We start from the raw sequence: 12,822 nt of genomic DNA on the forward strand, positions 1-12,822 counted from the left end.
TATTGTGCTAGGTCTTAGGATTTCCTCAATGACTTTTTTGACCATGATCCAAATAAAAGCATTTTATATCATATACATAAACAAAACATACATTACATAAAACAGCACTTAACCCTTACTGCACACAGTGCCCACTGGTACTACCTATTCTACTCTATTTCACTGAAAGATATGCTAGTCAGAACCCATTATATTTGCTTACTACCCAGTAATGCAAACCAGTATGAAAAATACAAAATTAGGAGAATGGAATGATTTTATAGAAGGTCAGTACTCACACCTTACATGGCTCTCCTTCATCTGAGTTAAGACTGGCGTTAAAGAGTTCTCATAATACTTCATTAGTCAAGGGTCTTAAATTAAAACTTTTCTTATAAGCCCCTCTACTGAGCCCTAGATCTATCAAAGTACGTAGGGACCAAGAAAAAATGATTTGTGGAAAAAAATTAAAACCACTGGTTGAAAAAAAGAATGACAGTAATAATAACTTCCCTTTAAAATATCTTCTTACCATCCCTGGGTAATTAGAGGGTAACAACCTAATTAAATCTAATCCAAAAAATAGAAAATCCTTTCAAGCTATGAAAATATGTCCATTATGCACATTCTATGAACACCTGTGGCCTCAAGTATTTAAACGTTATTAAATTATCCCAAGGTCTCTTAGTGTCAAAAATTCAGATAATTTTTTATTTCCATACAATAATATAATTTTGCCCTTGATAAAATAACCAAAAATTTGCAACAACCATGGGTAAATTAAGAACAAAGAAAGAATACATCAAGAGTCATTCTGTTCTCTGCTATTGATTATTATGAATACTTTCCAACTATCTAATTTCTAAATACCATCATAATTCCATCTTGGACACAAAACTTGAATTTAACTATTTTTCTAATACCATTGGTAAGATGTAAAAAAAGCATTACTGCATCTGAAGCTACATAAGACATTTTAGTAGCCTCTCTGTTGTACAGGAGAAAGTTTCAATACAAACCAATTTGATTAATTCTAAAAATAGCCTTCATTCAGAGGTCAATCAACAAGGAGATAATATTAAAGAAAGTAACAGGTTACTTTGCTCATGCTCTTAATAAAACAATTTGCTTCTTTTCACTAAGTAGTCTAAAATCATGAAGAAAATTTTAAGTACACTACCAGCTGATATAAAATTTCCTGAAATTAGTATACTGCTGCCCAAATTATAATAAAAAGCAAGAATTTAAAATTGTCTTAAGAATATAAAATAATGAGGGCCGGCCCATGGCTCACTTGGGAGAGCATGGTGCTAACAAACAACACCAAGCCAAGAGTTAAGATCCCTTTACTGGTCATCTTTTAAAAAAAAAAAAAGAATACAAAATAGCGTCTGTAAAATTTTAAAGATAATTAAATTAAAGGGCTGGCCAGTTAGCTCAGTTGGTTAGAGTGTGGTGTTACAATACCAAAGTCCAGGCTTTGGATCCCTGTACTGGCCAGCTACAAAAAAAATAAATAAAAATTAAAATTACAGTTATAATTATCATCTAACATTGTATCTTTTAAAATGATTTAGTAAACTCTTACCTAGAAATCTGTTGTGATATTTTTGAAATTGGTGTTCCAATGAATGCCTCAGGTAGCTTGGGATCTGGGAGTGAATATACTATAGAAGATGATTCTTCTATATTAATACTACAAAGAAAATAAAATATAACTTTTGATTATGTATCAGGAGGAGCACTGATAAAAATGCTATTAGGTGGGATTAGATGGGAGAGAAAAGGACTTTGATTTTATCCTTTACGCATTTCTGCATGACTTACAAATAACAATAAATATGTCACTTTTCAATTTAAAGATAAAAAATATTCTTCTTGTAAGAAAAGTAGCCAACATAAAAAGAGTTTTTCCTTTTTATGTACAGTAATAAACTAAGGCAATGAGGGGGTGGATTGTCATCGGCTGATGATGTCAAAGAAAGATTAGCAAGTAGTGCAACTACAGAAGATGTAAGAAAAACATACCTATTGTAAAGTGAGATATTATTTTTAGGTTCACTGCTTGCCCAAACCTCTCCAATTTTGGATAACACATTATTGATGAGCGCAGATCTTGTTACCACATTTCCTGTTACGACTTGCTTCGGAACTGCTGATAATGGCTTGGGTCTAGAAACTACAATAAAGAATGTAAAATTTAATTGCATCTTTAACAAACAGGATTTTAATAAAAGAATATGGGGAAATGACCGGAAAACACAGATTACACAATAAGAGTACATAAAACTATATTTGGTTTAGTTACAGCTACACGGAAAGTTAACAATTAGGGCTTTTAGGAGATGGCAAAAAAAAAATTCTATATGTTTTCTAAATTCATTTGAAACAGAAAGAGTTCCTTCATTCTGCACTACACGAGTAAAGAAAGTACAAAAAAATTCCAAGGAAGCCTTAAACTTCTTGGGATAGAGCAACCAGTAAAAAATCAAAACAGTGATGACTCTTGAGTATGTATTAGCAAAAGCGAGCTAAATTTAAGATAATGATGATTTCAAGTAATCATGCAATATCTTTTCTAGCCCAATAGTTTATGACATTCTTCAATGAAATCTCACCTTCTCGAAGAACTGATGGTGTTAACAGACGGTAAGGCTTAGCTCGTTCAGTGGCTAATTTTTGCTGGACTCTAGGAAGGATTTTCCCATATTGTTCTAATATAGAATTTCGAGCCACTGATCTCTCCCGCAAACGAGGATCACGATCGTTCTATTGGACATATCATAATTTGCAAAAATTAATTTCCAAAATGTTAGTTATATACTTAGTTATATATTTATCATTTAAAATATAATTATAAATAATATCTTCCTCCTACCTATTCATTTTTCCAAAAGGACTTCACCTGCACACCTAATTGCTTCATTAATCCTTACATATCAATAAATTCCAAATCTCTGCCACCAAGCTTTGATTCTTCACAATTAATAAAAACAGGTAGTGAAGTAACACTACCTGTTACTTCACTCACACTTCTGTGCATCCTCATAACCTTGATATCATTTTACAGATGAGGAAACCAAGGTTCAGGGTGTGTCTCAAGCACATAGCAAATTAAGAATTAATCTGACCCTTGAAGTCCAGTGTTCTTTGAACTATCCTTTACCTCTTCCTCTCGTTTTCCCTGAGTGAAGCAGTTAGTCTGGCAAGACTGTGGGTAGACATCAGAACATAAATGGCGTATATGAAAGGATTAAATAAGTTAAAATACCCTGTTCCCAATTCTGCTACAGAGATGAGAGGATTCTCCAAGTTCAAGATAATGCAAAGCACAGTGGCTATCAAATGGCAAGCTCTTATATATAACGAACTAAAAACATCTCCAGTTTTTCCTATTCTCTTGTCCTCCAAAATAAGACAACTTTAATCATACCATGAGATTAATCTTCAGAGTCTGGTTTAGCTTCAAGGCTGGAACATAACTGGCACGCTGCAAATGGTGAACTAAAAGGAATTCATGATTCTGAACACTGGCACTGGACTGCAAAAATTTCACTAAACATTCCTAAAAAGAACAAAATAGATTTGTAAACTATCAGTTTATCCTGAATTTCTGAGAAGTTTACATTGATAAGTGATTACCTGCTCAGTGTCTGTAAATGGTAACTTCAGTAAATCCTCCATTAAGCCCACTTCCTGACAGACTTTGTACGTGTGCTTCAGTAACTCCTCTATGTTCAACCTATTAGAATGCTGCCGTAATAAACTCCAGGCCTCAACCATGCACCTGAAATTGTTTATAAAAGTTTAGTTTTAGAAAAGCTATTTAAAATGATCAAAACAAGTTCTATGTATAGAATCTCAAAGATACTTTGTACATATAATAGAAAAGTAAAAATTTATTGAATACTAATTGCTCCAAAATGCATCTTAGCAATAATGTCAACGAGATGACAAGGCATCTTTAAAGACTTAATTTTATGTTGTCTGTATTATTATTTAAGTGTAAAATAATAGAAAAGCAAATAACGTATACAGTAGTTCAAAGAAGACAAAAAGCTAACGTGGCCTGGACAGAACTGAAACACTGGGAAAGAGAGGGGAGGTATAACTTAGTAGCAGATTTTGATTGCTCTGAAGCAAGATCTGACTGGAGAACATAGGTGAAATCCGACAGTCTCTGACACCATTTGGAGGTGCCAAGGTACCTTCTGGGGGCAATAAGGTCATTTAAATGAAGCAGTCTTTCTCACGTAGGAGTCCCCCAGAGTCAGATGGGGATTCTGAGAACTTAAAAAAAAATGCCAGTGTTAAACTCATACCCCACTGATAGAATTGTCTTGGAGGTCCACTTGGGTATATCTATGAGAATTAAAATTACATATAGGCTGTGACCCAACAATACCACTGAAAGAAATATACTCTATAAGAAACCCAGCAGAAATGCATAAACCTTTATGTATAAGAATATACAGTGATACAGTGGACTATTATGTAGCCCTACAGGAGGCAGATATACATTAACTTGGAAAACCATGATATATTAAGTTAAAACACAGGTTTAAAACAGTATAAACAGTGACAATTTAAAAAAATTAACCAATAAACAAAACCTATAAATGTTTATGTATGTATTTAAGTAGATAAGAAAAAGTTCTGAAAGACTGACAATGACTAATCTGGCAGTTAAAATTTTGGGGGCCGAACCCGTGGCTCACTTGGGAGAGTGCGGCGCTGGGAGCGCAGCGGCACTGGGAGCACTGAGGCCGCAGGTTTGGATCCTATATAGGGATGGCCGGTGCGCTCCCTGGCTGAGAGCATGCGGATGACACCAAGCCAAGGGTTGCGATCCCCTTACCGGTCACAAAAAAAATAAATAAAAGATTTTTTAAAAAATTTTTGGAGGGGCTGACAACTTTCAAGGCAGAAGGGAGGCAGAATAAAACATGGCAAGTTGGTAATATAAAAGTTATAGCAATTAATATTCAGAATTAAAGTTCATGTGAGGAAATTTTGGTAGCACTGTCTCAGACTTCCTGCGGATAGTTTACTCAGAGAAGCAAACAGCAGGTCAGGGCCATCTTAATTTTGTTGTTCTGGGACTAGAATATTTTAATACATTCCACAGCCCTTGTAAATGCCAACCCAACATTTAAGATTATTCCCTAAAAATTTACATCTGAAACTGCCTGTACTTCTCTTTCTACCAGAACAGGCATGACAGTGTGGTTACCATATTACTTTACTATATAACTTGAGTGTAGAAGAAAGGTATATATCTGTGCACATGTGGTATGTACAGAAATAAAATGTAGTAATTTTTTTTCTGAACCTAAATCTGGAAATCTTAAAATGAGCAGAACATTTTTGTATAAAGAAAAATAAAGAGCTAAGATAAATACCTTATAATTAATTTTAAATACCATATAAAAGTATGATAAAATCATGATATCTGTTGAATTTTATTTACAATGGGTATATGGAGGGCTGGCTGGTTAGCTCGGTTGGTTACAGTGTGGCCTTGACAAGGGTTTGGTTCCCCATACCAGCCGGCTGCCAAAAAAATTTTTTAAAAAGAGGGGTATATGGAAAATTCACTGCACCATTTTATTTTTGTGTATGCTGGAATATTTTTCAACAGTTAATTTCCCTAATGTATAAAGAGCTCCTACAAATCAGTAGGAAAAATCCCAACAATACACAGAAAAAGAAGCAAAAGACTTAAATGGGCAAGTCACAAAGGAAATAGCTCTTTATGGAAAAGATACATTCTCTTATTGTTATAGTGAGACTAAACACATTAATATTACCATTCTCACCTATTAGATAGATAAACATCAAATACCTGATACACACTGTATTGATGATAAAAGGCATGGCATAAGGCAACTAGGGGGAGGAGGACATAACCCCCACGGAGGGCAATTTGTCCTATCTGTTAAAATTACAAATGCAACTATCCTTTCACCCTAGGATTTTATTCTACATACAAAATAAAGTTGCACATGTGCAAAATGTGTGATTACTTATCGTGGCATTATTTAAAATGGCAAAAGATTGAAAATAACTACATGTTCATTAAGGGAAACTACCAAATAAATAATGGTGCATCCATCCACACAATGAACTACTATGCAACAGGAAGCTCAGAGCTGGCCGGTTGCTCACTCAGAGTGTGGGGCTGATCACACTAAGGTCAAGGGTTTGGATCCCTCTGTCAGTCAGCTACCAAAGAAAAGAAAACAGGAAGATCTTTATGTATTGTAATAAAAAGAACTCCAAACTAAATTAAGAGAAAAAAGCACACTGCAGAAGGGTATGCAGTATTTTTTTTTTAAAAGGGGTAGGAGGAAAACATATGCATTTGCTAAAATCTGTCTGCAATTACTAACAATGACTGGATACCAGGAGGAAACTTAGGAGGCTGAGACTTCATTCTGTTATCATTTTGAACCGAACCTCTTAAATGTTGAAGCATTGTTAAAAAACAAAACAAAAAAAACTCCATATGCTTGACTCTCCTCTCCCAGCCCACGGACATATTTTTTAAAGTTTTCCACTTTAAAATGTGATACATATTCCCAGTCAAGCAGATATACTAGTAGGAATATGAAATTATTTATGACCTATCAAATATTAATCTGATAACAATATATAAAATATTCTTAAGAGCCAAAGACAAACGATGTCCTTTCCAAGCCAGTTTCCCCACAGCAGGAAAAAAACATAGTTACCTCCAACTTCAAGAAACCCACTGCCAACACATAAATTTTAAAACAAGTCCCCAAATTTCTCACTATTCTCTTGCTTCCTATGGTAGAAAGTGATGATGCTGGAAAGAACAGTAAGAATATTATTTCAACTGATGAAAGGCTACAAGTGTGTTGGCAGTAAAAGATATGTCATTTCAATAGGAATGCACAGGGTTTCTTGGCAATACACAGAGAAGATAGCCTGAAAAATTCTCCTGTGACAAACTCTATAAACATACCAGACTGAAAACAAACTAACTTTTGAAATGCATGGTGGAAAACACAATGAGAAAGACTCCAGAGAGGTAAACAAGCAACCACTGATTTCCAGTGACCAGAGTATAAGTAAAAGGATTGGGAAAAGGTAGACAGTATTTAAATAACAACAGAAAGGGGCTTCCAGTCAAGATGGTGGAATAGATGGTCCCCTGCATCACTCTCTCCCACGAATCAACCAATTTACAACTATATAACAAAGCAACAACAGCCAGGCTGGGGCTGCTATAGCTCAGGGGAAGAGGAGGAGAGACCTAAGGAGTGCATGAAGGCAGGAGAAGCCATGATGAGAGAAAGAAAAAACTGCTCTGATCATTTCCTACTGTGGCCACTTTAAGGCTGGAACTGCTGAGCACCACACTGTGCCCTTCGGATGAAGTTGCTCGGAGATGGCAGAGGAGAAGAGGGCCTTTATGGCCCCCAGACCCACAAGACCACTAATATGGTTCCCGTGGACACACACAGGAGCGAGGAACCACAACAACTGAAAAAATGGAGCCACTCAGAGGCCAGTGAGACATCACAAGGGACTGGTGCACGGCCATCCCACAAGACATGTTTGCAGCACAGGCAGTGGAGGAGACGGGCCCACCAGGAGAACGCTGGGGCACAGCAAGGACAGCTAATGTGCATCCCAATCAGCGCAGGACCACTCAAAGGAGACTGGTCAGGAACATAGAATTGCATGGGGTATGGTTTGACGAAAAGACTCAGGCCCAAATCAGAGTTACTACACAACCCAGGTGCACCAAGTCTCTGAAGAGCCAGAAGTACCTATAAAGTCAACCATTATAACTTGTGCTGCAGAAAAAGCCCTCCCTAGGGAAGCAGCAGCAAAGCAGCAATTTAGCTCAACCACAGAGCTCAAGTACTGGTCCCAACAGGAAGTTCCCCCACATTAGAAGCAAGCAAAGCACAAAAAATTAGTTCTGGCTCAGACACATGGTGAGCGCTTTGCCTCGTTCCACCTAGGGACGTGAAGTGGGGACCAGACGCCCCCCCCCCCAACAAAAAGGCACACGCCAGCGCCAAGGAGCATGCCAGAAACATCACCTCCATGTGGGTGGCCCACCACAGCCACCACAATAACCATGGCTACCGTGAAAGCGGCTAGATGCCTCAACCACCATGCAGATGGCCTTCCAGCCACTGGAGTGCATTGACAGCAGAGATAAAAGAAAAGGATGTCTCAGGACCGGCCTGAGGCTCACTTGGGAGAGTGTGGTGCTGATAACACCAAGGCCACGGGTTCGGATCCTATATAGGGATGGCCGGTTGGCTCACTGGCTGAGTGTGGTGCTGACAACACCAAGACAAGGGTTAAGATCCCCTTACCGGTCATCTTTAAAAAAAAAAAAAAAAGAAAAAAAGAAAAGGATGTCTCTCTCCACAAAGCCCATTCCAGAGTGACAGAAGAAGCGTCTGCTCTATGATAATATTGGGGGACCTGATCACACCTCTCAACATTGTACAGATCATCTAGGCAACAAATCAACAGAATAACCATTATTCTTTCAGAAGGAGAGAAGAAATCTAGGGTAGTAAGGGGGGGGGGAGACTGGACAAGGGGCATAAAGAATAATTATGGTTTGTAACAATATATATACTAGTAATATTGATTTAACATCTCAATGTTGAACCCCAAAATATGTATAACCAATTTTGATTCAATAAAAATTTAAAAAATAAAAATAAAACAAGTAACAACAGAATGTTGGTGGGGTTACATTAACAATTACTCATGATAAAGAAGGTTACTATAAAATAATAAAAGGCTAAAGTTATAAACAATTTTATGTACCTACTGTATTAAAAATACAAAAAGCTGGTGGTATTATGAGGAACTGACACATCCACCATTAGAGTAGGCCACCTAGCCTACTTTACTTAGTAAAAAATCATTAAGGTACAGAAAGATTAAAACTATGCAATGAACAAACTTGATCTTTTGGACAAATATATTTGACACTTCACCTAATAAATGGAGAATACACTGATTACTCACCAGTGGGTAAATCAAGACTTACCAAATTTTAAAGGACAGGTACCACATGGATGACATGATATCACAAGGCAATTAAGTTAGAAACCAACAACAGGGTAATTTTTAAACCCCGTACTTGTAAATTAAAACTTTCAAATAACTGATAAAAAAAATCAAAATGGAAATTTTTAAATATTTAAAACAAAATGTTAGTTAAAATTGTGCGATGCTGTTAACGTCATATGCAGAGCATCCAGATTTACATTTTTATATTAGCAAAGAAAAATGGCTGAAAATGAAATAATTATCCAACTTGGCTTAAAAAGTGCAGTAGAACACACCCAGAGAAAGTAGAAAGAAGAAAGGAAAGATAAGACAAGGATCATGCCTATATAAAAGAGTTTTCCAGCTCTATTGTAACTTTATGAAACTAAGATTGAGTATCAATGTTAACAGCTGAATTGCCTTTACCTCAAGTCTACCGTTCTACTGTACATCGTAGTTAATTTGCAAGTAAAACAGCCAAGCCATAGTTACAATGATATGTCCATAAACACGGCTCATAAAATGAAAAGCTACCAGCACAAAAATTTTAGAGAAGGAGAAAGATGATCTTAATAAAGAAGAGGTGGTAGGCGCTAGAGTCAAGAGTCAGGCTGGAAGGTTAAATAAATGATGGCAATGATGGCCTATTTTTAAAAAAAATCAATGACTACCTCCATTTACCACTGATTTACTACTTGCCAGCAACTATAATAGTGCTTGTGCAAAATATTGAAAGGTGGGCATTATTAATCCCATTTTACAAATGAGGAAACTCAGGCTCAGAGATGATAATTAAGCTACTTTAGATCATATTTTACAAAGTGGTACAGCTCAGGTCTAACTTCAATTCTATTTGAGTCCAAAGACTGTGCACTTATCTTTGCTACATCAGTGGCTATTCCAATAACATTATTTTTAAAGGTGAAGATTAATTAATAAATAGTATCACTAATACAAATTAAAATAGTTCAAAAACACAGCAATAGCTCACTTATCTGTCACAGGTGAGTCTGGGGAGGGTATTAGTGTTCTGATGGTTGAAATATTAAAACTTTTTCAGCCATTTTAACTATCATTATGCAATCACAGCCTCTGGGTGTTAGAAAGACCACTATTACAGCCTAACTTCTCTTACTTCTAGTTCAAATTTCCCAAACTTAGCCTCTACCCATGGCTCAAGGACATAATGATTAATCACTCTGTTGGACTAAAGATGTAGATATTTGGGGAAATTAGGTACTAACCACAGGATATACTCTGGAACTTTGTTTTCTTGTCATTTGCTTCTTTCTGATAAACGTGGAGTGAAGATGCTGCTGCTGCATGATCTCCTGGGCAATAAAATGGCTGCTTTTTGCAAAATTGTATCAGTTCAAAAACTAAAGAAGCTTTCTCCTAAAGTGTTTTCTTACTCTCAATAAAAGCCATCACCTTTGCTGTCTTACAAGCGTTCTCTGAGAATTTAGCAACATTCAAATCATTCTTTCTTTACAGGACCAGTAATTATTTTTAAACATTTACTAAATCTGAACATAAACTATCTCACAAATGGCATTTTATTTTTGCACTTAATGTGTAGGACACTTAATGTGCTAGTTTTCTGGGGACTGGATAAATGAGACTTTACGAAAGAGAACTAAGGTTTAGAAATTAATCAGTGTTTGCTATATGGCTAAGGGAGAGGAAATGAGAAACTAGAAAATCAGAGAAACATACTACACATGAATCAAAGGACAATGAAATCAAAATAAGGAAAAAACAGCAACCTTTCAAAGATGTTTCTTCGAAGTTTACAACATCTGATATTTTGATGTAAGTATTAAAGATCAAGTACCAACTCTTTAAGAGGCATTAAAGGGCCGAGCCCGTGGCGCACTCGGGAGAGTGCGGCACTGGGAGCGCTGCGACGCTCCCGCCGCGGGTTCGGATCCTATATAGGAATGGCCGGTGCACTCACTGGCTGAGTGCCGGTCACGAAAAGGACAAAAAAAAAAAAAAAAAAAAGGCATTAAAGAGTGGAATTGAAAAAAATTTACATGCTGGTTGCCTACCACATTTAGCTTCCTTAAATTTCTTTTTATTTATATAATAAAGTTTATGGAAACTAGTTTTGATCTCATAAATTTGATTCATTATTCATTCTAGATTTATTAAGCTAGCTAAACATTTTTGCTAAGCCAGATTATTTCAACAAGGACTGCCTAATTCATTACTTTTGAGGACACTTGTTAAATTTTTAAGTGTCCAACCAATTTATTATAAACTTCAGAATTTTCCTTTGCCTGAAATTTGGAGATCCGATCCTCTCCCCACAGAAACACATTCTATTTAACCAAAGACAATAAAGAAAACTTATCTTCCAGAGTGCTGACACTGAAGTGATGATTGGTTCATAAATTAGGATAAAGTGATCAATTTCTAAAAATATAAAAGTGACTAACCAATAGGGTTGAATAAAACCAATATAAGTTACAATCTAGTAAGAAATTTCACCTCCAAACAATTTCTCCAGCTAACTTAGTCATTTAGCAAGAAAATCCAATAAACCAGAGCACCATATTTCCAGAGCCATTTAACTCGTCATAGTTACTATCTATGTAACAAATACAAAATTACAATATGTGCACTGCTACAATATAAATAGCAAATATACTGGTTAGAGAACATTAAGATACTGAAAGAGGAAGAAACAACAAAGATATCACTTACTGAAATCTGGTTAAAGTATTAAGACATGAAAACTGACACTTTCTCAAATCATTTAAACTAAGGCTTCAAAATTTTCTATGAAGATGCAACGACAAAATTCAAATGCAAAGAACTGCAATACCCAAGCAATCAATATTAACAAATATATCAGAGCAGCACTACTGAATAGAAACCCTCAAAGAATACAATCTGTACAGCTCTACATAACCTCATTCAACCTGTTGCCAGCTTCTTTTCAGCATACTCAACCCTAAATTGTCCATGCAAGAGACTGTCAATGTTATCAATTAGCAAAAAATATAACTGTAAATGTCGGTTTGATTCCCTCTTTTACTCAAGGTACTTCTTATTCATCTTATTCTAAATAAAAGGCACTAAAAGTTTTCCTTAACATTGAAAGATCAAGGAGCACAATACTAGGCAATGCAACCAAAGTAAAATATTATATATTGCTATTTCTAATTCATCAATTCCATTTTATTAACATATATGATCAAGAGTTTATACTTTTGAAAGATGTACTTACCTATTAAAAAGCAAAACAGTGAGGTGAAGGATAGCATCACTACCACTAGACACTGTTGGCTTCATTGTTTGAATATATCTGAGGGCTTGTCTGTGCTCACCCTGACACAAGAAAGCTTGAATAATCTTTGAATGTTGCCACGACATAGGTTTTGCTGTAGATGGGTGAAACAAAAGATCCAAACCACTCTGCAAAGAGGATATAAAAAGTGGTAAACATAATTCTTTGGATTTAGTCAAAGTAGCTAAGCTTTAAAAATACAGGCAGTACTAATAACCAGTTAAAATATAAGCTGAAAGATCTACTTTAATCTATGATATATTTTAAAGAATAAAAGCCTTATAAAAGCCTCATACTTTTGAGATCTTGTTACGCTACTACACAAAGTGTTCCCATCACCAATTTCATACAAGAACGCCAAATCCTACCTTCTATGGTTCATGCAACACCCCAAACATCTCTCTAACCATATTTGTCCTATTCGTAATTACTTACTTGTTTATTTCCTCTTTAGATAGTAAGGAACCCGAGGTTCTGAACTGTTTTTTGTA

At 35.8% G+C, this 12,822-nt stretch overlaps 1 protein-coding gene across 3 annotated transcripts in view; it reads right to left on the bottom strand.

The window, feature by feature from the left end:
• The window catches only part of AHCTF1 (AT-hook containing transcription factor 1), an 82,109-nt gene that overhangs the window by 23,344 nt on the left and 45,943 nt on the right, over positions 1–12,822 (bottom strand). For all 3 annotated transcript variants that reach the window (XM_063082891.1, XM_063082892.1, XM_063082893.1), the window contains exons 21-26: positions 12,272–12,459; positions 3,622–3,766; positions 3,413–3,544; positions 2,598–2,748; positions 2,008–2,158; positions 1,568–1,675 (exon numbers count right to left, since the gene is read on the bottom strand). In XM_063082891.1, coding sequence (XP_062938961.1) covers positions 1,568–1,675; positions 2,008–2,158; positions 2,598–2,748; positions 3,413–3,544; positions 3,622–3,766; positions 12,272–12,459 — 875 coding nt within the window. The remainder of the gene's footprint in view (positions 1–1,567; positions 1,676–2,007; positions 2,159–2,597; positions 2,749–3,412; positions 3,545–3,621; positions 3,767–12,271; positions 12,460–12,822) is intronic.

This window comes from Cynocephalus volans, chromosome 18 (genome assembly GCF_027409185.1).
Source record: "Cynocephalus volans isolate mCynVol1 chromosome 18, mCynVol1.pri, whole genome shotgun sequence".
NCBI classification, from domain to species: Eukaryota; Metazoa; Chordata; class Mammalia; order Dermoptera; family Cynocephalidae; genus Cynocephalus; species Cynocephalus volans.